The sequence below is a fragment of the Ptiloglossa arizonensis genome, chromosome 8, assembly GCF_051014685.1.
Source record: "Ptiloglossa arizonensis isolate GNS036 chromosome 8, iyPtiAriz1_principal, whole genome shotgun sequence".
In the NCBI taxonomy this organism is placed as follows: domain Eukaryota; kingdom Metazoa; phylum Arthropoda; class Insecta; order Hymenoptera; family Colletidae; genus Ptiloglossa; species Ptiloglossa arizonensis.
Window position 1 is genome coordinate 5,635,129 of NC_135055.1, and position 26,124 is coordinate 5,661,252.

The window sequence follows — 26,124 nt, forward strand, 5'->3', positions numbered from 1 at the left end:
TATTGCGATTCATTGCTGACGGGTACGGCGGCCGCGTGCAAATTTATTCGCGACGCGTGATTCCGATCAGCCAGACCGACCAATGAAATTTTTATCGACCCACCCAAGGACGTATCGTAACCAGCTTCACCGTGGAATTTCTGCAGTGTAGCGTGCAGAGTACTCAAAAGTAATTTCTAACGCGAACAAAGAGTTCTTAGACCGTGGACCGTAGACGTGGCGATGGGTGCACAACAGCTCGCACAAGTGTGAACGTGTACTTAATAATTCGATCCGTCATTACTTCGAACAAGTAAGCATGTTTCTAGACCTCTCGATCGTTGTTTTCTCAATCATCTTTAAGGATAAATAGAAATAATATAATATTGTCGAGATAATTAAATATTTTACGAAGAAAAAAAAATTATTAGTAAGCATGTTTCTAGACTACTCGATCGTTGTTTTCTCAATCATCTTTAAGGATAAATAGAAATAATATAATATTGTCGTGGTAATTAAATATTTTACGAAGAAAAAAGAATTATTAGTAAGCATGTTTCTAGACCTCTCGAACATTGTTTTCTCAATCATCTTTAAGGATACATAGAAATAATATACTATTGTCGAGGTAATTAAATATTTTACGAAGAAAAAAAAATTATTAGTTCGATAAAAATAGTAAAACTATGAAAAAGATTTCCATTTGTTTAGCACTGTAATATCAGAATATAGTACTATCGTCTTATGGTTTGGTCTAGTGTTTTAATCTACATCATTAATTCCTAATCTTTTTTTTTTTTTTTTTTTTGTTCTATACAAGTGTATTTGAAAAGGACTGGAAACAATGATCGAAACGTAGTACGTTAATGAATGCATAAATTTTCAATGTAGTATAATCGAGGGTAATTGTGCATAAAAGGGCCTTCAAATCTTATCGATTCGAGTATAATTTAAATACGTTGTAAAATTCAATTTTTTTCTACAAAATAACCACTATCAGGTTCTAATTTACGAGTTTTTGAAACGTTCAAGTTCTGAAAATATTTAAACTTCCTAAGAATCGATGAAGTGTACACCTTTATGCAAGATTACCAAAAATTCGTTTCTCTTCGTATCTGAAGACGGTATTTAAAGTCTTTTGTTATTTATGATAACAATAGTAGAGTGCTCAATAATGTCTTCTTCTGCAAAAAATGTTTATACAGGCTGTTTGTTTAATTCGAAGACAGTGGAGCATCTCACGAAGAACTTGAGCTATTAAAAAAAATATTTTCACAAAAGTTGTATATAATATCTGTCATATATAAACACTGGCTTCCTCGTGACACAATTCTTCAGTGTATCTAAACAATTTCGCGCTAATATTAGCATAATTTCCATCCCAGCTTCGCAAACACTCGTACCAAAGGCTTAACTTCAATTCGTTTACTAAAAATAATAATACTCTTGCACTGATCATTCTCACACTCGATTCGATCTTCCAGTTCACGAGTATCGGACTTAAATTTTGTACAGGAATCTAGTTAGACCCGATTCGCTGGAAATTTCCGCGTATGGAAATTTTCCCGCGCGACTTCGATCCTCCATCGAATCGGATGAAAATATTTGGTCTCGCGGAAACTCGTGGAAATTTTCCCCGGCCGTGGAGAATTTTCGAAATATTTTCCAAACTCCTTCGAGCCCTCGTGATCTCTCTACGGAAGTACCCTCGAGTTAACATTCACGATTTCAAAATTGTTGCTACTCCTCCGCGGCTACCGATAAGCTCGACTTGTGGTTCCACGGTTCGCTGATTCGCGGACGAATTTTTTTGCTCGAACGAAGTGGATATCCGTTGAAGTGGAAACGAAACGGGAACAATAGAAGGGGGTCCAATGAGACCCACCCTCTCGACGCGGTGAACTTCGATACCGCGAAACGGATCGTTGCGATTTACAGTATTTCGCTTTTAAACATTCCTATTTTTCGCCACCACGCTCGGCCGAATGTTGTAGTTCTGAGCGGCGATTGCTTGCAAATTTAATTGAAGCTTTTCTGGCAGCGTCGGTTTTCAAACCGTTGCGTTCCTCCGATAGAATGGAAAAAAAAAAAGGGGAAAATTTTCGCTCCGATAACGACACGAGTTTCGCAGTAACCCGGCTCGCGGCCCGAATTTATCGAAGTTTATTTCCGAAAACGTTATCTGCTAGGGAGAGAGTACAGCGAACAGTGTCAGTTAAAATCATGTTACGTAACGAGTAATGTTTCAGCATCTGAAACGCTCGTGATCACCGTGAGCGATCTACTCGACAAATATTATGAACACGTAACACACATACAAACCGACGCATGGCTGGAAAATGGTCTGCTACTTTCTTTTTTAATTACTCGATTTCACGGTGGCTACGGTGTCCACCGGTTTGTACGTATCGATCGTTTTCATTATTTAACGGAAAAAGTGCGACGTGAGAATTTATTTCCACCAATTGGGAGTATAAATATTTATACGTCACAGTCAAATTGTGTACTTAACGAGTGCATGTATATTGCACTCGTGTGCTTGGTTCGGGTTTGGTGTACAAATTTATCGGTTTTAAATGGGGGTATAAATATTTATATGTTACGGTGGAATAGTGCACTTGGTGAATTTACAGAGATGCACCGGTGAACTTGGGTTATTGTAAATTATATATTCACTAGTGAGTTTGCTTCGAGTAGGATTAAGTTCCGATTAGTTTTCACTAAAGTCTTCAGTCTGTAAATGTATACATTCATTGCAGTTTATGTTTTAATTGTAATATATATATATATATATATATATATATATATATACACACACAAACATATATACATAAATTATTTATCAGATACGAAAATTATTATTGTTCTGTTTACGGAAAACCTACCTAACCTTAACATGGCCCTGTTCGATAATTTCTCTCAACAACTGTCACAAACATTTGTAACACGGTACGCACTCTGATTCCATTATGTATATACAGTGTTAGGAAAGTACCATTGCGTCACAGTCGCATAAGGGTCATTGAACTTGTAAGCAGCTTATAATCGAGTGTCAATATTTCATTAATGAGCAACTGTACCTTGAAGCTACTTTACCAACACCCTGTACAATTTATCTCTCACTACCAGTTCCTCGAGTTGCAAATTTCTTTACATTTACATTTAGCGTAAAGAATGCGAATAAAATTATAATTTAAACCACATCCAGGTAAATTCATTACAATAATCTATTTTTCATACGTGTACATTAATACAAATCTTTGGTCAGTGATTAAAAAATATAAAAGTGATTGTACAACCGCAATTATATTGGTGTTTATATGTTACACGTACATCTGTACATTTTAAAAAACATTTATGATCTTAATTCGAAGCTGAGAGTCGCAGGTAACTTGAAAGCAACGTGACTTGCAATAAAAAATAACGATAATTTGTGTAATTTCCATTAGTTCATTACGAGACTATTACCAATAGATCGACGAGGTTTCCTCGATGAAATCGAGTCCAAACACTACCTATTTCGGATTATTTTTAATTCACGAAAAATCTTTCGATTACGCACGATTACGCAAATAAATAAACAGATCCTGTTTGGATTCATTCTTATCAGGTAAACACCGGTAATCCGTTGATAATACTCGTGAACATACAATAACAAATGTAAAAATTTTTATTTTCACTGGTAGATGATTCGATCCCGCGTGCGTGCCTTATCACTCTCGACTGAGATCGTCGGCCGCACGTGGCGGCAGGTCGCTCGCGCTGAATAAACATAAACAGTGATGGAGGTGATTCTGAAACTTTTATCGAGGAAAAGATCTGTGCATTTAACAAAGATTCTTCGTGTAATAATCGTTCCAAATTCTTTTTACGTTACATATTAAACGTATTTTAAAAAGAATCTAGGTCGAAGTATACATTTTTTAAATTTATTTTCGAGTTCAAATACTCTGGTTCGAAATATCCATCTCTTTAATTTATTTAGCAACAAACACTCGCTAGATTCACCGCGGTACACACTACATTTCAATAAACAAGTTCATTCATTGTTTCAACAGTGGAATCAACTCTCAGGAATTTTTCGTAAATATAAAAAGGGACAGATTCTGTTTTCTTAACCTCTAAATGCATACGATTTCAAAATTGCGACATATTTATTTCTCGTTTATATACACGTTATTAAGTAGGTACCAAGACGTGCTTCTAAGAACAATTTTTGTCAATTTCGATTTATTTCTCAGTTACAATTAATATCGACTCGTTGCAAGGAATACACAATAATTGTCTACCATTTTATCTGTGACTTTTGGAAAAAGAACTATGCACGTAAGGGTTAACTGCATACAATACAAGAGTGCACTGGTGTGTACTCCGAGGGGGGTCTGGCCAAAAAAGTTCGGTCAATAAACTATGAAAAATCGTCCGAACCTACAAACTACGAAGCTAAATTACAAAATGCTTCAACGACCCTGGCACCCAATCTCTCGATCGGCGGTGCACGTGACACGGATTCGCGTTTCATGAAATTTTCATCGTAGACCGATCTCTTCCCCCTTCACTTCTGTCGATTTACAATCTGACAAGGGGCCCAGGTAAGAAGCGCCACGCTTCATCGGAGACATCGTTTCTCGTGGTATGTCTCGTCTGTTTTGCTTCAAGTAGATTCATTGAATCGCTCGAAAATACGAGAAGACTACTTCGATCGTTCTTAGCTTATCCGCGGAGGTCTGCGAGCCTTCTGGCACGTAACGTCAACGTCTGACAACACTGCCTCTCTCTCTTACGACAGAAAAATCCTCGCGTGACGCGCACGCGCGATAACGGGTGTTTGTAATTGGCCCCGCGAAGATTAATAATAAAGCATACACTCTCGAAGCTTTGCTCGCTGAATTGTATGTATATTGTATGAGGTTAGGCCTTTTTTTCGCCCGGTGCCACGGCCGCGATTTAGCAAGTTTCGTCGACGTACGTGTATATTCAAAGCATTTTCGATAACCGAATCGATCATTATTTCGAGAATTTGCGTCAGGGAACCCTTCAATCCTCCGCACTCGGAATCTGTTTTTGCTAAGGGCGAGTTTCACGTGTGTGTAATTTTGTATCCATGTTTCAACATTTAGGGGAATTTTTTATTTTATAAGAAGCAACGTTGGAGTTTTAACTTTTATCGAATTAAATGCATCTCGAGTGCAGTGAGTCGAATTGTAGTATTGATTTAGTTGTAACGTATGACGTACGTGTAATGTTGTGGCTCCGTTTCAATATTGAGGAGATTTTTATATCTTAGAAAATTTTGTGTCCATGTTTCAACATTTAAGGCACTTTTCCATTTTATACGAAGCAACGTTGGAGTTTTAACTTTTATCGAATTAAATGCATCTCGAGTGCAGTGAGTTGAATTGTAGTATTGATTTAGTTGTAACGTATGACGTACGTGTAATGTTGTGCCTCCGTTTCAATATTGAGTTGATTTTTATATCTTAGAAAATTTTGTGTTTCTGTTTCAATATTAAGGGAATTTTTGACATTTTACGAGAATTACGTTGAAGCTTCAAGTTTTGTAATCTTTTTTGGTTAAATGCATCTCGAGTGCAGTATTGATTTAGTTACACGTATGTGTAACGATGTGCCTCCGTTTCAATATTGAGGGGATTTTTATATTTTACAAAATTTGGTGTTTCTGTTTCAATATTGAGGGAACTTTTGACATTTTACGAGAACTACGTTCAAGCTTCAAGTTTTGTAATCTTTTTTGGTTAAATGCATTTCGAGAGCAGTGAGTTGAATTGTAGTATCGATTTAGTTCGGTTTTATGAGGAGGACAATGGATGTGAACAATCATAGGTTTGATGTAACCTTTCAAATATTCACTCGGAATATTTTTCTTGCATCGGTGTAGTTACACGTACGTGTAATTTTCTGTCTCTGCTTCAATATTGAGGAATTTTTTATATTTTACAAAATTTCGTATCTCTGTTTCAACATTGGGGGAACTTTTACATTTTAGAAGAAGTAACGTTGGAATTATAAGTTGTGCAATTTTTTTTAGTTAATCGCTTTTCAAGTGCAGTGAGTTGAATTATAGTATCGATTTGGTTACACGTACGTATAATTTTGTATCTATGTTTAAATATTGAGGGCTTTTTACATTTTACAAGAAGTAACGTTGGAGTTTCAAGTTTTGCAATTTTTTTTGGGTAAATGCTTCTCGAGTGCAGCGAATTGAATTGTAGTATCGATTTAGTTCTTTTAGAAGGACAATAAATGTGAACAATCGTAGGTTCGATGTAACTTCTTAAAATGTGATATAACTTTTCTAGAAGAGGGAACTAAAATTTCTAGCAAAAGTAGCTTATTTTATATTGTACTTCCCAGTGTATTATCTCTTGAGGGAATGTTTTATATTATTTTCCAAAATGAAGCAATTTTACTTCTGAATATCAACTGTCACATTGATCTATATTATTATTGTTCGATATTCTAGAATTTCTTTGGAAAGAAGTTGAATGAATTATTCTTTTTCGTGTAACTTTAATTAGAAAGTGTGATAATTATGAAAATTGATACATTTCGCACAAAGTGTTGCATAGTCTTTGATTCGCACTAAGCTTCTTTGTGAACACTACGATGACGAAGCATGATTGTACAAAATTGTTCTCCAATCTTGTCTTATCAGCGAGGAATGCAATACCCGAAATTTTTCAGCTAAAATTCACGCTTCGTAGAAAACAGATAGTAATACTTTTGAAAGAAGTTTCTCCGAAACAATAGTAATAAACTAGATGAGTCTAGACTACACCGTGTAGTTACAACATTCAACGTTTAACTCTCTGCAAACAAGTTAAATCACTTATCGTTTGCATTAACTTTGAGTAGAGACGCCGATGCAATAAATCTATCGGGTGTTCCGACTATCTTGCGTCGAAGAATAAGTTTATGGCGGCGTTACAAACTTTGTAAAAAACGGGGAAAAACAAACGACTCGTAACGAGGCTTTCAACAGATGTTGCGCGGATAAGAAAGCAAACATCGGTCTGTAAATGACTCCCACGGAGCAATTCCCTCGTTTACCTTATAAATGAACAATATTCGTGTTAGAATAATGTAATTATCACCGCCACGGGGATTATAAACGAGTGGAAAAATACGTCTCGACGCGAATCGTTCTACGTGGACTATGACCAATTTCTATCTAGTACCTGAAAATACTCTTTGAATTAGCTTGTCGCGCGTCACAAAGTGGAAACGACGTATTGCCGGAAATTAACCGACCATTTCTTAATTGGGAGCTTAAGTGTTGGAAATTTACAGAGTTGGTGACAATCGACAAAAGCGTAACGTCGATATTCTCGATTTCGAGGGAAAGGTTTAAACAAACTTTCGGAAAATTTTTCTTCGTAAAAGTTGTCCAAAATAAATAATTTCGTGGTTGAACAAGTAGAAGTAGTTTGATCTTTTGCTTTAAAGGTTTCAATCACTTATTTATTTGTCATCTTTGATACACAAAGTCTCAGTTATCCTGTATAAATGAGAATAAAAGCTAATGCAAAGAAATTTCAACGAAAAAGATAATTTACTATAATTGAACTTCTTGAAAAAATTAATAAGAACAGTTACATTTGTTCAAATTACGCCGTATCGTTTAATCAAGATTGTTACGAATACAGTGTAAGAGTGTGAGAATTAATATAAAGGAATTAAAAGAAAAACTGAGTTGAAATATCCAACTACATTTAATTTGTTTTGTTCTTTAAATTCCTTTATAATAGTTCTTCCCACGCTTGCATGTTCCCTCTGATTATCATTTATGCAAGACGACTGGACTTCTGTGCACTGAAGAAGACCGAAACATAAATAAATGGTCTTTCGAAGAACCTTTTAAACTACGCTCGTTCAATCACGAAGCTTTCGATTAATTTTCAATAAATAACAAGTAATAATTACTAAAAAATCGTCAAAGTCGGATGCAACGGAACTCGATGTAGAGAGTTGCATCTGTTGATGAAACATCTTCGCGGCAAACAAACATATCGGTTTAATTAGAGACTTCATTAACGCTGATAAGAATATTATTCGAGCACCATCGTGTCTGTGCGAGATCGAGGATCTCGTTGCGTCACTTGCTTTTATCAATCACGGGATTTGAGTTCGCATTAATCGAGAAGTCGAAACCCTGCTGTGATAAACACTGACCAACCAATTAACGATTTTGTTCGTTGTTGGCCGATAGTGTGTATTTACCAACGTCGTTCCTTTTTACCGATATGGCTCATAATGGGTCTTCTAAACGGCCAGAAAATTCGAGTCGTGTCGTTTGCAGCGTAGTTTTGCGTCACAGGCTAATGAAATTCATTGGACAATCGATGACCTCCGCGCTGGTAGCCGACACGCTACCGTGAACGACGATTTCTGCGAAACGAGCAGAATCGATTCTCGGTGCCTAGAACCGCGAATCCCCTATTTAATGGGTCTAACGTGGCGTAAGTAACGAATGTATACACTTATAGGGATTTTAAGGAATGTGTGCATTGCAACATGTGATGCTCGCTATTCGACCAGACAGTGTACGAGGTCACTCGATAAAATTGTATACATTTACTGGGGATTTTAAAGAACGTGCACCTTTACTAGGGGTTCTAGGGAATGTGTAATGTTACGAGGGATTTTAAGGAATGTGTACATTTGCTAGGGATTTTAGGGAATGTGTAAAATTACTAGGGATTTTAGGGACTGTATATATTTACTAGGGGTTCTAGAGAATGTGTACAAGTATTAGGGATTTTAGGGAATACGTACATTTGCTAGGGTTTTCAGGGAATGTGTAAATTTACTAGGGATTTTAGGGACTGTAAACACTTACTAGGGGTTCTAGAGAATGTGTACATTTGCTAGGGTTTTTAAGGAGTGTGTACATTTGCTATGGTTTTCAGGGAACGTGTAAAATTACTAGGGATTTTAGGGACTGTATGCACTTACTAGGGGTTCTAGAGAATGTGTACATTTGCTAGGGTTTTTAAGGAATGTGTACATTTACTAGGGATTTTAGAAACTGTATACATTTACTAGGGGTTCTAGGGAATGTGTAATGTTACGAGGGATTTTAAGGAATGTGTACATTTGCTAGGGATTTTGGGGAATGTGTAAAATTACTAGGGATTTTAGGGACTGTATACATTTACTAGGGGTTCTAGAGAATGTGTACAAGTATTAGGGATTTTAGGGAATACGTACATTTGCTAGGGTTTTCAGGGAATGTGTAAATTTACTAGGGATTTTAGGAACTGTAAACACTTACTAGGGGTTCTAGAGAATGTGTACATTTGCTAGGGTTTTTAAGGAATGTGTACATTTACTAGGGAATTTAGGAAATGTAGACTGAAACTTGGAATGTTTATTATATGACCAGAAAATGTATGAAGTTATCAGTGAATGTTATATACTTTAGTGAAAGTATTCTATACTTTGTCCAGCGATACGGGACACTCGGAGTAAACAAAACCATGTGACTCTGAGAGGATTGAAACGGCCGGGTTCATGACCCGAATAGATACAGATACGATAGAATGTATGAAAATTATTATTTATGTATTATAGTAGACTTGAAGGCTGTAACATGTACAACAATTTTCTAATGCAATGCTAGTTGGAGTTATAGTTTTTTTATGTAAATATATTCAAATTCGTAATGACTTAACAAAATTTGCATGGTATAAGACTTTTAATTTCAGTCTGTGTTCTCTTCGTTACAAATATTTTTATAAGAATAGAAAAGATATGATTATAATAAATTAAAAATTACCAATTTATCCTTCGATTTAATACCAATAATAGGTAATATTGTAGAAGATTCGTATTTTTATTCTCATTATTTTTAAAGCTTGTTAGGAGAATATTATGAATGTTAATATTTTCCAATAGAAGGTGTACAATCGGGTTTATGAAACATTTGTCGAATGTTTCCATTGTTCTCGTTTCCTGACCAAAGACTCAACGGACCAATGACATTCTTTCTGCTATTTCGACGAAATTTTTACGAAATGTACTGTTTTACTGAATGTGGACAATAAATGTATGCACTCACTAGCGAATGCAGTGACTTCGTGTTTCGACTTGTAACGTGACGATATCGTTGCCAGAACGAGGCGTTTATTTTCGTCGATTGAGCAAGTGTAACGTAATAACAGGCACTCTTTGCACTGCTAAGCATTTTAGATGATGTATATGCGCGAAATATGCTCGAGTGCGGGCTATAATCGAGTGTAATATACTTAAAATAGTACAGATCACGTTTCCCAAATTTTCTTGACCGTGAAACATTTCGTCTCCGAATATAATTACAGCGCACGAATTATGTAAATATTTGTATATACTTTTTTTAATTTTTTGATTTGAAAAAAAAATAAAATAAATATTTTTACGCAAAACATTGTTTGATGAAAAATAAAACTATATAAAAAATGAAATTTTATGTTTCTCATGTCACAGGACGTATTTTAAAAATTTTTCTTAAAACACATGTGAAAATATATATTCAATGAACGTAAGTAAACTTTAGAAGGGTTTAACACTAATATCTCATTTGTATGCATTATCAATCTAGGGTTACTGTAGTAAACAGGGTGAGTCAGACAACTGGGACAAGTCGTATCTCTTCTTCGGTTGCAGATAGAAACAAATGGTGCAGGAAGTTGCAGAATTGTTTACGGAGATATAACTTTCTATCTGACTCTATCCACAAGTGCAATATTCAAGAGAGCAATTGTACCGACTTTTTAACCGATAACTTTCATTCTGTGTCTACATAAAACGATACTCGTCTTAAAGTAACTCTAAATTATTATAATGATACTTTTGGTAGAAACTAGAAAACTTGAATTTAAATACATATAGATAGCACTGTAAAATATTCTAAAAATATATTAACCATTTTTTTTTTTTACTCGAATTTTGTACTAAAATAATAATAAATACAACCAAAACTTCAGTTATAACACATGTCATAAATTAAAACGGTAGCTAAGTAAGTAATATTTATTCATCTCTATTTCCCGTTACTTACCCACTTACAACATGAATTTATAATATACCCTCTAACTTTCTCTCACACTCGTGTTAATTTTTAGTTCGTACGTTAAACTATCCTTGAAGAGGGCTTTCAACTTACTCCAAAAGGTCGATATTCCACAAACACGTTTCTCGTATTCCCAAATATGATTTCACAATGGTGTAACCTTCCAATTGTGCATTATTAATACGTCGACCGATAATTTAATCACAACGTATACTTTTTCCACGAAGAAAACAGAGAAACACGATCACTGCCTCTTTCTTCAAATCTTCCCCACAGTTGGCTAACCTCCTCTAATCCTTACGATGCACCACGGCACGTCATTGCGCATCACTGCGTCACACTGCACTTGGCTGTCCCCCAGATGCACCGGGGGTACCGACAGTGGTCGAATCGGGCCAGAAAAGTTCGAGCTTGTTTCGACTCTTAATTCTTCAATTTTACTCTAACTCGTATCGAACGTGGACACGATTTCCAAGCATTGTTCGAACCTGTTCTCTTCATTTGCATCTTTGCGAATTACACGACCCCCGTAGGCGCGTGTAATTTCGAATCGTTTCTAGAAAGAGCTGGAAGTTCTATCCAACCGATGACGTTGTTAATTATGCGCGGTGACTTTTTTTCTTCTCTCGACCACATAGATTGCGCGAGAGTATACCGTATCGACAATTAATTTGTCGGTGCGCATGGATTATTTTTGCGACTCAATTTATCGAGGTTGCGCATGGAGATCGTATTTTGCATCATTTACTTTGGTCGATAACCGAGTCCTTTGGTCGTGCAATTAATCGTTTCGAGCCACGAGATTTTGCCTTTATAATTAGCCGCGTTTAATTACGGTTCGTAGAATTTCGAGAATATCCACGAACATAGTTATCAATTATTTATTAATACCATTAATCATAATAGTGTATTTCGGCAGTTGATGTCTGAAGAGGATGTGATATTAGAAGTAAGTTTATCTTTGTACCATTTCGAAGTATTAATTTAAAGGATCAATTTTAACGATACTTAACAGATTTCTAGGAGAGCATAAATAAAGCACGAATTTAGATATATACAGAATTTTTATTAATTGTTTTTGGTACGTTAGATCTTTTCAACATTATGAATAAAAAGAAAGAAATATCGAATATTTTTCACTACTTGAATCAGAATTTGAACTTGGGCAATTGTATCAGTAGTACGAATTTCTGCTTGATTATTTTTACAGTTTTTAATACTTTCTCTTTTGCAATTAGGTTTCCAGATCTTATCAGCTGTCTTCGGCTACAAATATTTTCCTCGAGGCGGAAGAAAATTACGTTGCTTCGCTGCGTCTAACAGATGAAATGAAGTGTATCCTTGTGACGTGAGATGAAAATGAAAAATTGGACCCGGCGCGTAGATGAAAAGTTGAACGTAGGGTACGTGCTATGTGCAATGTGCTTGTGAAACTGATACTTTGCAATCTGGTAAATCTGACCATTTAAATAATTGCTACATATATATAAATGTTGAGTGTCGATTTAAGTAGATTACTATTTTACTCTGTTATTTCTGGTACTCGTCAGGACTACAATATGTTTCGGTTAAATCAAGCTTGTATATATAGTTCGCACACTGAAAGCATGCATCTGATAATCAAGCACATTTGTCGCGGACTATATATATTCGTGGAAGCACTAACACATTTTTAGTATCACCAGAGGTTCAACAAGTCTTTTTCGTACAGCCACAGTGGCACTATACATGGGTATTACAAAATGCATTCTTTCTGCATGTGAACTGTATATATTTGTGGAAATACTAAACGCCTCGACCTACATTTTTAGTATCACCAGACGTTCGATTAGTTTTCTTTGTACAGCCACAGTGGCGCCATGTACGGGTATTGCCAAATGCATTCTTTCCACGCATGGACTGTATAAACGCATGGAAATATCAAATAACTAGCTAAATGCTCAGCTATTCTTTTTTACAGTTACAATGGCGCCATACATAGGTATCACCAGATGCATTTTTTCTGCACGCGGACTGTAGATATGCATAGAAATACCAAATCCCTCGACTCATAGTTTCAGTAAGGCCAAATACTCAACTGTTCTTTTCTGCAGTCACAATGGCATCATATATAGGTATCACCAGATGCGTTCTTTCTACACGCGGACTGTACATACGCATGGAAATACCAAATACCTTGACTCATAGTTTCAGTAAGGCCAAATATTCAGCTGTTCTTTTCTACAGTCACAACGACGATATATATAGGTATTACCAGATGCACTTTTTCTGCACGCGGTCTGTAGATACGCATAGAAATACTAAATATCTCGACTCATAGTTTCAATAAGGCTAACTGTTCGGTTACTCTTTTCTACAGTCACAATGGTGCCATATGTAAGTATCAACAGATGCATTATTTTTGCTCGCGGACTGTACATACACGTGGAAATATCAAATATCTCCATTCATAGTTTCAGTAAGGCCAAATATTCGGCTGTTCTTTTCTACAGTCACAATGGCGCCATATGTTGATATCACCAGATGCATCATTTTTGCTCGCGGACTGTACATACGCATGGAAATACTAAATACCTTGACTCATAGTTTCAGTAAGGTCAAATATTCAGCTGTTCTTTTCTACAGTCACAACGACGATATATATAGGTATCACCAGATGCATTTTTTCTGCACACGGTCTGTAGATACGCATAGAAATACTAAATATCTCGACTCATAGTTTCAATAAGGCTAACTGCTCGGTTACTCTTTTCTACAGTCACAATGGTGCCATATGTAAGTATCACCAGATGCATTATTTTTGCTCGCGGACTGTACATACACGTGTAGATATCAAACATCTCGTCTCATAGTTTCAGTAAGGTCAAATATACGGCTGTTCTTTTCTACAGTCACAATGGCGCCATATGTTGATATCACCAGATGCATTATTTTTGCTCGCGAACTGTACATACACGTGTAGATATCAAACATCTCGACTTATAGATTCAGTAAGGTCAAATATTCGGCTGTTCTTTTCTACAGTCACAATGGCGCCATATGTTGATATCACCAGATGCATTATTTTTGCTCGCGGACTGTACATACACGTGGAAATACCAAATGCCTCGACGGATGTTTCCATTATACCGCGTCATAGAGTAAATTCCCGAAAGCCAATAGAAGAAATCAGCCACTTAACCAGCGCTCTCGAATTTCTCGCGATTCAATCGTCCGCCGATAATCGAATCAATCTGTTCCCGCAACACCTGACGCGCGTCGACAGTTGCATTCGTGCAATGATCGTCGACCGCATATAAATGCATTTGAATCCGTAATATCGCCTCACGGGACACGCCAAGTTTTTCACTCGGTGAGTTAGAACACAACCGTCGATCGCGAGCGGATTAACCGTTTCTGTTTCCGTGGTCGCGATAATCATTTGCGCGATAACGATCGATGGAGGCGCCTCACGTGTTTCTTTTCATTTTAAATCACGTCAATCCCCGTTTTTACCCGTCAAGATTTCACCGGATGATAAAGTGAAGATCATCGCGGATCTTCATTGGATTCACGATGATGGTTCCGGGAAAACCTGTGCCGTTGTATCATTAGAATTGTAAAATTATGCGACGCGGTACCCATCGAGCGTAGCTCGTGTAACTAACATTTTGCGAGGAACCACGAACGTGTCGACCTGCGCGTCGCTGCAAATATTTGTTTGCCATGCGCGAAGACATTCGTGTACGGTAGCTTCGTTGCATAATTTGCACGATGAATTTCAGACCATGTAGTCATTGAGGCAATCTTGTTTACCGACTTATTTGCTTTCTGTTCCGAGAAAAAACTGAACGTAGCAATCGAGAAGAATTTCGAATTAAATTTTTTTTTTTTTTACGGATAGATAAGATTTGAAGCACCCCCGGTTCGCGTTTCGTCTGTTAACGACGTTCTCTTATGTACGCGCAGTGAGCGATAAAATAATTACAAACACTTTGAAACTACTACGCGTAGTTGAAGTTCGGACATGAATGAAAATGCATTTAAACTGATACTTTTGTTTCATTAAGAAAAACAAATATATACTTGTGATTTGTACATATATACGTGAGAAGAACAAAAGAAACCGTATACTTTACCGTTATTGAGGATATAACACCAACGCAAACAAAAGAGACGTAATTTTTAAGTGTTCATAATGATTCGATTACCCATATATATATATATATACTATGAACACTCGAGAGGAATGTCGATGGAAGTATATATGTTTCTGATCACGATTACGTTTAAACGACTCGATGGATTTTAAGAAAACTTTATATTTAAGTTTCTTATTTTCCTTTGAAAATCTGATTCAATTTTGAGCACAATCAGGACGATAATGGTTATCTCTTGATGATTCTTCTAATATATATTCGGTATTTGTAGAAATTTTGGAAACCGTTTAAGATAAATCTTACGTGGAATTAAATTCTACGTAAAAAGATACCTGTAAAACGTTTCACTATCTGGTCCAATGAAGAAGAAATTAAACGAGATCTCATACGCCAAATTTTTTCGTCTAAAAGTATTATACTTTTACGTCGTAAACGGGCACTCTGCTCTTCAAGATCGTTGCTCCTGTTACTGCTTTCGACAGCTGCGTTATTTGATCGTTCGAACGAACTACGTTGATTTACGACGCAAGTTTCGAGGACCAGATGACATTTGTACAACTTTTCGTGTTTTGTTATTTGTTAAGCTGAAACTCGCGACTCTCTTGGATGTTGTTAACAATCCACGTTGCGTCTTGCGCGGTTTCTCGGTAGCCGGTAAGTCTTATCTGTGCTCGTGGTGAATTTGCAATTTAAAATCGACGAGAAGCGCACAATATTGATTTATTGCGCGAGAGCGAAGTCACGTGAAACGGAACGCCTTCGATCTTCTAAGAATGGTACTCGCGTATCTCATCGTAACGTCGATGACTTTTGTATTTTTCGCTGAATAAGAAACTTTCACTGCCCGTGTCAAAAGGTTGCAATAAATATGTGTACTTCGAAACGATTCAAACGATCATGTTTCATCCTTTGCTAATAATTATTCAGCTCAAAAATAGGAATGTGAAACACGTATACACAAATGTACAGGGAGTCCATTTTACCTGGACTATCGCTTCAACCGCAAACAAAATTATTTGTACCGTACAATGGGCCACCTCTGATTAAAAAAACCTTTCTAAGAATATTTTTCTTCTCCAGAAATAACCAACACCGTATCTTTTCCAATTCGTTTTATCAGGAATCAGCTTGGAGTGAAAAATCACACGAAAGTAGAATCTTTTCCAATTTTATCTCAGAAACCACCAGCAGCTGATTGCCACGTGACTGTAATCAATATAAATATTTAAAGAATTAAAGTGTGTCAAAAATTTGAAACCGACAGATCCGTGAGTAAATACACAAAGAAATCCTATATTTTTAGCTCTGGCCAATAAACTAGAAACGTGCAGAATTTTTATCGAGAACGAGAGAATAAAGCAAACGAATAAAAAAAAAAGGTAAACAATTATCGATAAAAATTGCGTTTCTTCGATAAAAGTTGCACTCGTAATTATACAATCGACTCGTATTTTACGCTCCGGACGAGACATCGTACGTACAAATACACTTTGTAACAAAAAATAAAGAACAATTCCTAGATTCCGGCGCACGTGGTGTTCGAGGAATGTCGCGATGTAAGTAGAAATGGCCGCCCAGTGGAAAGTTTTCGTGCCCCGTGTCTGCTCAGACCGGCCGCATTTGTGGTTTAATATTATGCAAGTTTGACGTATTATGGTAGACTGCTGATCACAGTGTTTAACCAATTCATCCACGAGCAAATACACACGTTAATTCATTATACCGTCAACAATCGGTTCTCATAGGTGGCAATAAATCTCGCGGTGGCAAACAACCGGGCGCGAGTAAGTCAAATAAAACCTTGCTGCACGACAGTACCCACTCTTCCTCTATACTGGCAAATAGCGTGTTCGCAAACAGTGTCAAAATCTTGTAAACGAGTGTAATCGTAAAGAATTCGCGTTTGTACGGAAATCATCGTCGTCTTTTACCGTTTCGTAACTAGTCGGATTAGTTTTGCACGACTAGGGACCACGATTCCCCGCGAAGAAATTAGTATGTTGACCGACGAGCCCGCGAACGTTAACGATTTTTCATTTGCGCAGATACCGGAGCAATCGGATTTACTCGAAAAGTGACGAGTGAGAAATTCTTATTTAACGATGGCGGGGACGTCGCGGGGGAAATGTTTGATATTTCGAAATAAATTCTAGGTGTGCTTAGCTTCGGCGTTTTAAGTATCCCCGTTGCTGTTGACGACACGGAGAAACGAGAAAAATATTTGGTTCGAAGAGGACAATGTGAAAAATTTTTCCTCAAGGTCAGCTGCCAAGGTCATCGGTGTATAATCCTATTTTCTCCGTATCGTAAACAATAATGGAGAGAGACACTTGAAGTTCTCGAGTCAAGTGGGACGACACTTCATGTACTTGATGCATGTTTTATTGTTTAAATTTCCGAATGTAGTATCGTCACCGATGTGAACATCGATAGTTGTACAATAATTTGTATCCAAGCTTGCTCTACACGAATAATAATTTTCGTACACATTGGTGTTTATTATTTCTTCAATACTGTACTGTTATCTATTAATTTCAGTTATTAACTTGGGTGTGACACAGATTTCTTCTTTTTTTAATTCGAATTGTTTTATTCAATGTAGAAAGTATCGTTATAATTCGCAATAATTGGTGTGTTTCTCCTTCTTGTACAAAAGTATTTTGCAATTTATGTATATATATATATATATTATTGTAGAAGATGTATTTTTGAAGTGATCCCAAAACTAGGAAAAAATCGATATTCTTGCGTTTCAATAATTTTATTAATATTATTTGTCTTCATCATACGTGTATGGAAGTACGTTCATGAACATGCTGGTTGTTTCAAAAGAACGGGACAATCCACGTGCAAAACATGTCACGTGAAATAAATTGAAGAGATCTTCTCCATTTTGTAATCTCAAGCTTTTGAGATAATAAGCAATTAAGATTTTTACGTGTGTCAATGTCATGGGCGCGTTTTTCTGAGATATAAATAGAATCACCGGGAATCACATAATTAAATTTTAATTACTTCAAGTCTTGAAGACGAAGCCTCAGATTACAAAATATCAAAGGCTTTTCGATTTTTTTTTCTATCGAGAAATTTGCATACTTTGAGTTGTTTTAAAACACCCTGTATATTTGAGAATCCCGTACTTTTGTATAATTGAAAACCCAAATTGAGGGTCGAAACGTGCATATTAAATAATGCTTTTTCAGACTATGCATACTACAATATTTGTTTCATAAAAATAATATATTTCTAAATGTTGTTACCTTTACGTTACTTTATTGATATTACACTGTTTTTATTAATTATGAATTAATTGTTTGTATTTTTCGTTGTACCGAAAATGATATAAATTTAAAAGTTGAGAACGTTATAATACTGCTTGTAAAAATCAATATGTACGGAAATGTGGAAGTATTGTATATAAAAATTTCTATATAGATAAAATATAACTGAAGTAAATACGTGAATGCGCAAGAAGGCGAAGTGTAGTTGAAAGTATTTTTATAAAACCTAAAATCTAATCTTAATTAGTATTGGAACTAATTTATTTTGACACTAATTTTTCTAATACTGGTCCAATAGCCAACATTTGAAAATTTTATAATAATTTATCCAATTGTTCTAAAATTTCTATCCTCGTATCCATAAATATCAGTCAAATGTATAAGTTTCTATCAACCTATCACGAGTCTACGTATTTCAGACCCATTCCATTTAGATTCATCTCTTTATCCACAAGTATTTCTAATCTATCGGTCTATCAATCTCGTGTTCTAAATTTCTATCGTTCCGCGCGCAAATACATATACAACGAGGAACTTCACCTGTAGGTGTCCGTTATCCTAAATTTCTTTGATGTTTCACAGATAGAACGAACTCGTAATCTTCGTCCCAATGACCACGAAACGACCACTATCTGTAGCTTTCTGATCTACGCGCACGTCATTGTTGCCGGTGATCGATCGATAAGCAACACGTGTTACACAGACCCCTGGTAACAAGCGATTCACGTCAACACTGTGGCTGAAACTGGTTCGTGAATTTTTTTTGTACGCGAATGTTCGAATACGTGAGTGAATACACATTATTCGAATTCTATTCGAGTACTATCTGAATGTTTAAGTATTAGTTTTGTATAATAATATTCAAATACTCGAGTATTTTTATTCAACAATAATACTTGAATACTCGAGAATTCAATTTCAATAATGCTATTCGAATTCCTGAGTATTCTTGAATAGTGTTATTCGAATACCTGAGTATTTGCCTCGAATAACGCTATTCGAATTCCTAAGTATTCTTCTTGAATAATGCTGTTCGAATACCTGAGTATTTTTCTTGAATAACGGTATTCGAATTCCTGAGTATTCTTCTTGAATAATGCTATTCAAATGACTGAGTATTCTTCTTGAATAATGCTATTCGAATACCTGAGTATTCTTCTTGAATAATGCTATTCGAATGCTTGAGTATTCTTCTTGAATAATGCTGTTCGAATACCTGAGTATTTTTCTTGAATAACGGTATTCGAATTCCTGAGTATTCTTCTTGAATAATGCTATTCAAATGCCTGAGTATTCTTCTTGAATAATGCTATTCGAATACCTGAGTATTCTTCTTGAATAATGCTATTCGAATGCTTGAGTATTCTTCTTGAATAATGCTGTTCGAATACCTGAGTATTTTTCTTGAATAACGGTATTCGAATTCCTGAGTATTCTTCTTGAATAACGCTATTCAAATGCCTGAGTATTCTTCTTGAATAATGCTATTCGAATGCTTGAGTATTCTTCTTGAACTACTTGAATGCTCAATAATAATACTCGAATATTTGAGTATTCCCCTTGAATATCATTATTTGAATATTATTACTCAATAATAATACTCAAATAGTTGAGTATTCCCTTTGAATATCATTATTTGAATATTATTACTCAATAATAATACTCAAATATTTGAGTATTCTCCTTGAATATCATTATTTGAATATTATTACTCAAGAAGAATACTCAAGTATTTGATTAGTAATATTCAAATGGTGGCAATCGAATACTCAAACATTCCAAACTTATTCGTAGTATTTGAATGCCAATTAATGTATTCGACTACTACATTATTTGAATAGTTCCAGCTCTAGGTTACAATGCAACTCGTCAAACAAATTACCATTCTCCGAAATCGATCCTAATTCGCTGACGCGTTTCCTGCGAAGACACGTCGACTTCCTGACAACTGGCTCGCGGGACTAAATTCCCGAAGTAGATTCGTCATTAGGAGATGAGCTAACGAGCACTTGGCCGCAAGTTTCGGACGCATTGACGAGTCACAGTCCCGCGAAACTTAGTGGTTTCTCTGATCTAATCATCGTCGCTCATCTTGTCGAATGCCATTAAATCCCTCAGTTCTTAGTATGTTGCACGACACAGGTTCGGTTTCGCAATTACGGTGTGTCAAAGCAGACAGCTGGTTACTTTTGGAACAAGTGCACGAGTTTGAATTATACAGTATGATTCAAATGTCTGTGAACCATCATTTCAATTCTTCTAGAAATAAACCTTTCTCGTAGACAAATACTTGTCCTTCTAAGCACGATACGATAACTCAATTATTATAAACGAGTATCTAATATGAAAAAAAAAATTGACTTGTTCGGAAAGTGATTTCGTTTTCCAAAATAGAGAATATACAATTCAATAAAATGTTTATACGCTTTAAAAAAATCGTGTTTCATTCTCATCAAAAAAAAAAAAAAAAAAAAAAACGAAATGACTTTCCGAACAACCTAATATACGTCACAGACAGAAATACAAATTAAACAAAATAACCTGACACAAATGTTACGCAATTACAAGGAAGAGGAACTAAACGAGCCACAGTATAAACAAGCATGCCATTGTTACGTTTTCATATATTTTGCTTACTCGGTGTATTTTTTATTATACAACCGCAAAAACATCGATGTTTTTCTCTGACATTATCCGAGTGCTCCCTCAAGTTTACTCTCTCCACGTGTAATAATTAATCTCAATTCACGCCGTGGCAATTGTTACGACTATTCCGAGCAGTACCGAGTCTCTCGCGCAACCAAACACGTCGTGTCGCTGTAATACGAATTATCCGTGACTCGTTTCAACTTTTTCAAGTGTTCGAATCCACGAAAGTGTGGGTCTCGCATGGGGTGAGAGGACCTCGAGAATAAACACAAAACGAAACAAATGGATTCCTCGTTACGTTTCGCGAAGTATAGCTGGATGGAACTCCCTAAGAACGCGGTTTCAACGCGCGTCCCCCTTCCCCCCGTTCGCAAGTTCCTCGTGGCATTCATTTCTCTGCATTACAGTTATTTCAAGAGTAAATCATGCGGATTGATAAAAATGGACCGCGCCGTGTACAACGTCGCGGCGCCACGAACGACAAAAGAATATAAAGGGTCGGGACCAAATTGGACGATGATATACGTCTCACCCTTCTGTCCACCTTTAATAACGATCTTCGTTGATTTACGTTCGTTTTACGCCGCAACTTGACGAGCGACGGCCTCTCGACGAAACGATTTCATCATCCTGACCTTTCCTTCTGCTTTTCTCAATTTCCTCCGGATCATCCGAACGATTTCGTTGTTGGCTAACCCTGACCGATCTGTGTTTACGACGTTACCAGAATTTCGGGAAGCTGGAGGGGAGGGGGTGTGGATTTGTCTGCGGGGGCGTCGAGAACCCTTCGGGTACATTTCGAGACGTGGGGGAGATTTCAAATTCATTCGAAGGTGTCGTGGTTATTTCTAGATAATCTGCCGGCATCGAAGACTTTCCAAGGTCACTTGAAGGTGACGGAGTTATTTCGAGTTTGTCCAGAGGTATCGAAGATGTCTCGAGATGGACCAGGGATGTTAAGACACCTATCGAGTCCATATGAAGGCGTCGAGGTCATTCGAAGATCAATCGAGGACGTCGAGGACATTTCATAAACATCTAATGGCGTCACAAACGTTTCGAGATCACTTAGAGGCATCGAAAATCATCGATGTGTTGCTACTTTGTTGTCGCAAACCACTCGACACTCGATGTCATCAAGTACACTCTTTCGTCCAGATTATTGCAAGCATTTTCCCGGTTTAATAATTGAATAAGGATTTGGTAAAAGAATTTGGTTTTTCCAAGGTCATACTTTGATAATGCAGACTGTACATTTTTCATTAACACCGCTGTGGTAGATTTCTGTTTCAATTAATACGGCAAACAATATTATACAATTTCTTCGGGATTTAAACAAATCAATTTTTTCAATATTTTGAAAGGAACACACGAAAAATTCAAAGATTGTTCTCCGTCTGGGTAAGAAATACTTTAAAACGAATTGTTGATTGTAACGAATGGTTGTTGTATTAAAACTTTGATTATTGCTTTTCGATTATTTATCACATCGTGTTGCTCAATACAAACAGGATACACACACACACACGTTGCAACATAACCTCAAAATAACCTTAAATGTCATTTAAGCAAAGACGCTAATAAATATCAATGGCTATGTAAGCACCACCATCCAGAAAGTGACATTTTTTCAGATCAAATATTAATCTAGGCATTGTAAAGAGGTCACGGCAATAAAGCTACCCGACTATTTACATTCGAGCAAATATTTGGCATTAATTACGAAACACCGTCAAGACGCAATGTCACTTCCATCGCGTTTGGCAAACACAAATTCAGATTTACTGTCATTTTTTACGCAATACGAGCTTTCATACCAGACTCCATTATTCTTTCAAACACTGTTGTAGAAAACAACACGGGGAATAGATTAATTCAACATTTAGATTATTCTGATTCGAAGCGCTGAATCAATATTTCTTAATAGTAACATTCAACAGTTTCATTTCAAGGAAACAAGGAAAGACACGAATCTAAAATTTGGTATTTCCAAGGCGTCTCAGAAACCAGCACAAAATTATTAAATTACAAAACTTGCTCTGTAACATTAAAAATAGTTAAAACGTCAATATTTTCAAGTGGAATTTCTTTTTTCGTCCACGAATTTTACTCATTGTTTACAATCTAACAAAATATCATAATCGAAACTAAAATTTCGTAATCGTGCTCAAGATTAGGTTAAATAACACCTTATAGTTGTATATTTAATTGTACTTTTATTTCTTCGCTCAATACTGTAGAAATCATCTAATACCGGTGGTTATAAAATAAGGGTGAATAAAGTTAGGAAAAATAATCTTGTAATAGGAAAAAAACATTAACAAAGCACACAATTAATACCTGTGTTAACTACGTCGACTACGCCTACTACGCTAACTAGACTATTCTTATTTTACACCACACGACACGCTTCGATTTTCCAACAATAACTACCCTAAACACTCATCTTTCGCATCTTATATCCTTGCACGCATTCGTTCCCTTTCATTCTAATTCTTAATCTCTCTCGTTCCATGCGTCTGATCACGTACGCCGAAAATTTCCCAGTCTGGCGCTATCTCAATCGCTCCTCTTTCACACTTTGCTCTCTCGTTTATCCGAAATACTTCAGATTCTCTCCGGACCGCGCGCAATCCCTTTAATTCTCACGCGTCACCACGATACTTGAACTTTCTTTCTTTCGTCTTAACGTGTATCACATTGGCGCGACGAAGACTTTTTATTATTGTTATTTCGGACGAAAAATCAGTGTAATTACACAGTCACGTGAAACGTCGTGTTCCGATCTCGACCACCTGAACGCCTTAATCGAACCACGTCCGCTCGAAGTCCGGGATTCTCTGACCGAAACTTTCCACGCTTTCGTTTAACGTGCTAATTCCGAGCGGGTTTGTTTGGACAGTTCGCGTCTTTAAGGGAACGAATCCATCTGAATTTCAGATCCTTCAGGACACCTGGGAGAATATTAAGCGCTAGGAGTTTTATTTCGGGGCGGAGATTGGAGGGGCGCTTTTGTATGGAGATCGGGGCAGTGTAGGAATTATATAATTTATCTGTTATTTGAGGCTACATCTGCGGTAACACCTCCTTGTCCGGGGCACAGTTTTCAGAAAGATTGATCGATCTTTTCAAGCTCACCGAGCTTCGAAATTATACACTGGTATTTTCGAAAAGAATCTCGAGCAGCTGTCGAGTCGGTTCAGTCGAAGGATTGAACATTTTCTGGAATATTGAACGCGAGAAGTAAGAAACGAATGGATTCGAGTAAGTGACATAAGCGCAATGAGTATAACAGCCACCTCGACCGGGGAAAAGAAACATGCCCGGTTGAAATTAATTTATTACCGAGAATAAGCTTCGAAATAACACTTTTTACGCGTGCGTGGTTTATTTTTATATTCTTGTGTATTTTCTTCGATTTTTATTCAAGAATACTTCATTCGAACCGAAAGATTATTCTTTCATGGAAAAAGTTTTCCCATGTGAGGTTACAACATTAAATTGTATACGACTGACAGCTGCACTGTGTTGTTAAATTGTATTGATAATATTGGTCGGTTGAAACTATATGTAACACTGAACGTTACACGTGTAGGCCAGTCACATTTAATTAATATTTGTATACGCGGTATAGAAATATTTTTGAAAACGTTATCATGCAACAGCATTGTGTGCTTTTACAAATATCTATTGTTCGTCGAAGGTTATAATAATGCAGGACGAAACTAGTTGAATTAATATAACGCTTTTGTTCAATGTTAGTAAAATTAACTCAATTGTTGCCAAATAAAATACTTTTTTAATTACAAATTTACTTTATTCATTTACGATTCAACTTCGTGTCTCGAAAATTATCCTAGCATATAAATTCATTCAAATAAATTTTAATAACGATACAAATATTTTCTGAAATTTCTATTAACGAGATATTATCAGAAAACTTGTCAGTTTGACAAGTTTGATGTTTCCTTGTCAATTTACTTCACGTCGTTAAATTATATCGATCTTGCACTGCATACAAAAATGTATCTTATACTTGTTTGCGTCATGGTAATAAATTAACTTTGCTTTCTGGGTATTATTGGATCAAAACTATAACTCTATAATTAAAACTACAATTTACTTACTATGTAGTTTAATCCTTGGCTTCGGAGAGCTCTTCGTTCAAGTAATGACTCACTTTTCCAAGCGATTCAATAATATTATGTCGTAACCAAAAAACTAGAAGTCATCATAGAGTAATAAAATTGCTTTTAAAGGAATCGCAGATCATAGTGCCCGAACGTTTTTTTTTAGTAATTATTTACTAACTTAAAATTTTTAAATACACAATATTTTCCAGAGTGCTCTAAAAATATTACAAAAATTCTTCCTCGTGAAATTATTCTTTTTATACAATCACTAATGAACAGCAAAAAATTCTCATTGATGACTCTTCCACCTTCGTTACCCCCACTTTCGAGCGCGAATCTGTTATCACAGTGTTCCACAATCCGCACAATCCGAGTCCTACACGCAACAGCTCGTCCGAAAAGGACGTCAGTCGGTTAAAGCGATTATCAGCCTTCTCGGCAATAAAAATAAACGGAATGATTCACCGATCGGGCCGCGCGGATGACGTGCAAGCGACGTTTAAAAGCCAGTGGAAGATAACGACCGCACTCGAACCGAACCGCGAGTTTCCTAGCTCGACTTCCCCTTGGGACTGACTCGATATGACTGACGCGCGAGGTCGATTTCAAGGGACGAAAACTGACGATTTTCAAAACAGTGACATTGAATACCATAGCACTCGTTACGGTAACAATTTTACACGAGCGTCTTCGAGTCTTCCAAATTGTGCATTTAAGAACGAAATGATATTTTTACTTAAGAAAACCTCGTAATTTAGAATTTTAGAAAAGGGGCGTTTCCTTCTGAATTTTTTACTCGGAAATAATTGGTAACAATTTTCTCAAACTTTACAAATGCATAATTATTACAATTATAATTTGTAAATTAAATT

At 36.3% G+C, this 26,124-nt stretch overlaps 2 protein-coding genes and 1 long non-coding RNA gene across 10 annotated transcripts in view; 2 read left to right on the top strand and 1 right to left on the bottom strand.

The window, feature by feature from the left end:
* Window positions 1–26,124, bottom strand: part of LOC143150551 (sodium-coupled monocarboxylate transporter 1) — an 86,774-nt gene that overhangs the window by 34,051 nt on the left and 26,599 nt on the right. The window lies entirely within an intron of this gene.
* The window catches only part of LOC143150554 (uncharacterized), a 58,573-nt gene continuing 32,473 nt past the window's right edge, over window positions 25–26,124 (top strand). Inside the window, exons 1-3 of one of the 4 annotated variants that reach the window (XR_012993099.1) lie at window positions 40–292; window positions 12,289–12,453; window positions 24,060–24,898. This is a non-coding gene — a long non-coding RNA (uncharacterized LOC143150554). Of the gene's footprint in view, window positions 293–12,288; window positions 12,502–24,059; window positions 24,899–26,124 lie in introns of those variants that run through there. The other 3 variants (XR_012993100.1, XR_012993098.1, XR_012993097.1) reach the window with 3 other exon arrangements.
* On the top strand, window positions 13,943–17,727 carry LOC143150552 (uncharacterized). The gene is made up of 2 exons (XM_076318925.1): window positions 13,943–17,270; window positions 17,343–17,727. The coding sequence occupies exon 1, from the start codon at window positions 13,957–13,959 to the stop codon at window positions 14,347–14,349; it is 393 nt and encodes a 130-aa protein (XP_076175040.1). The 5' UTR covers window positions 13,943–13,956; the 3' UTR covers window positions 14,350–17,270; window positions 17,343–17,727.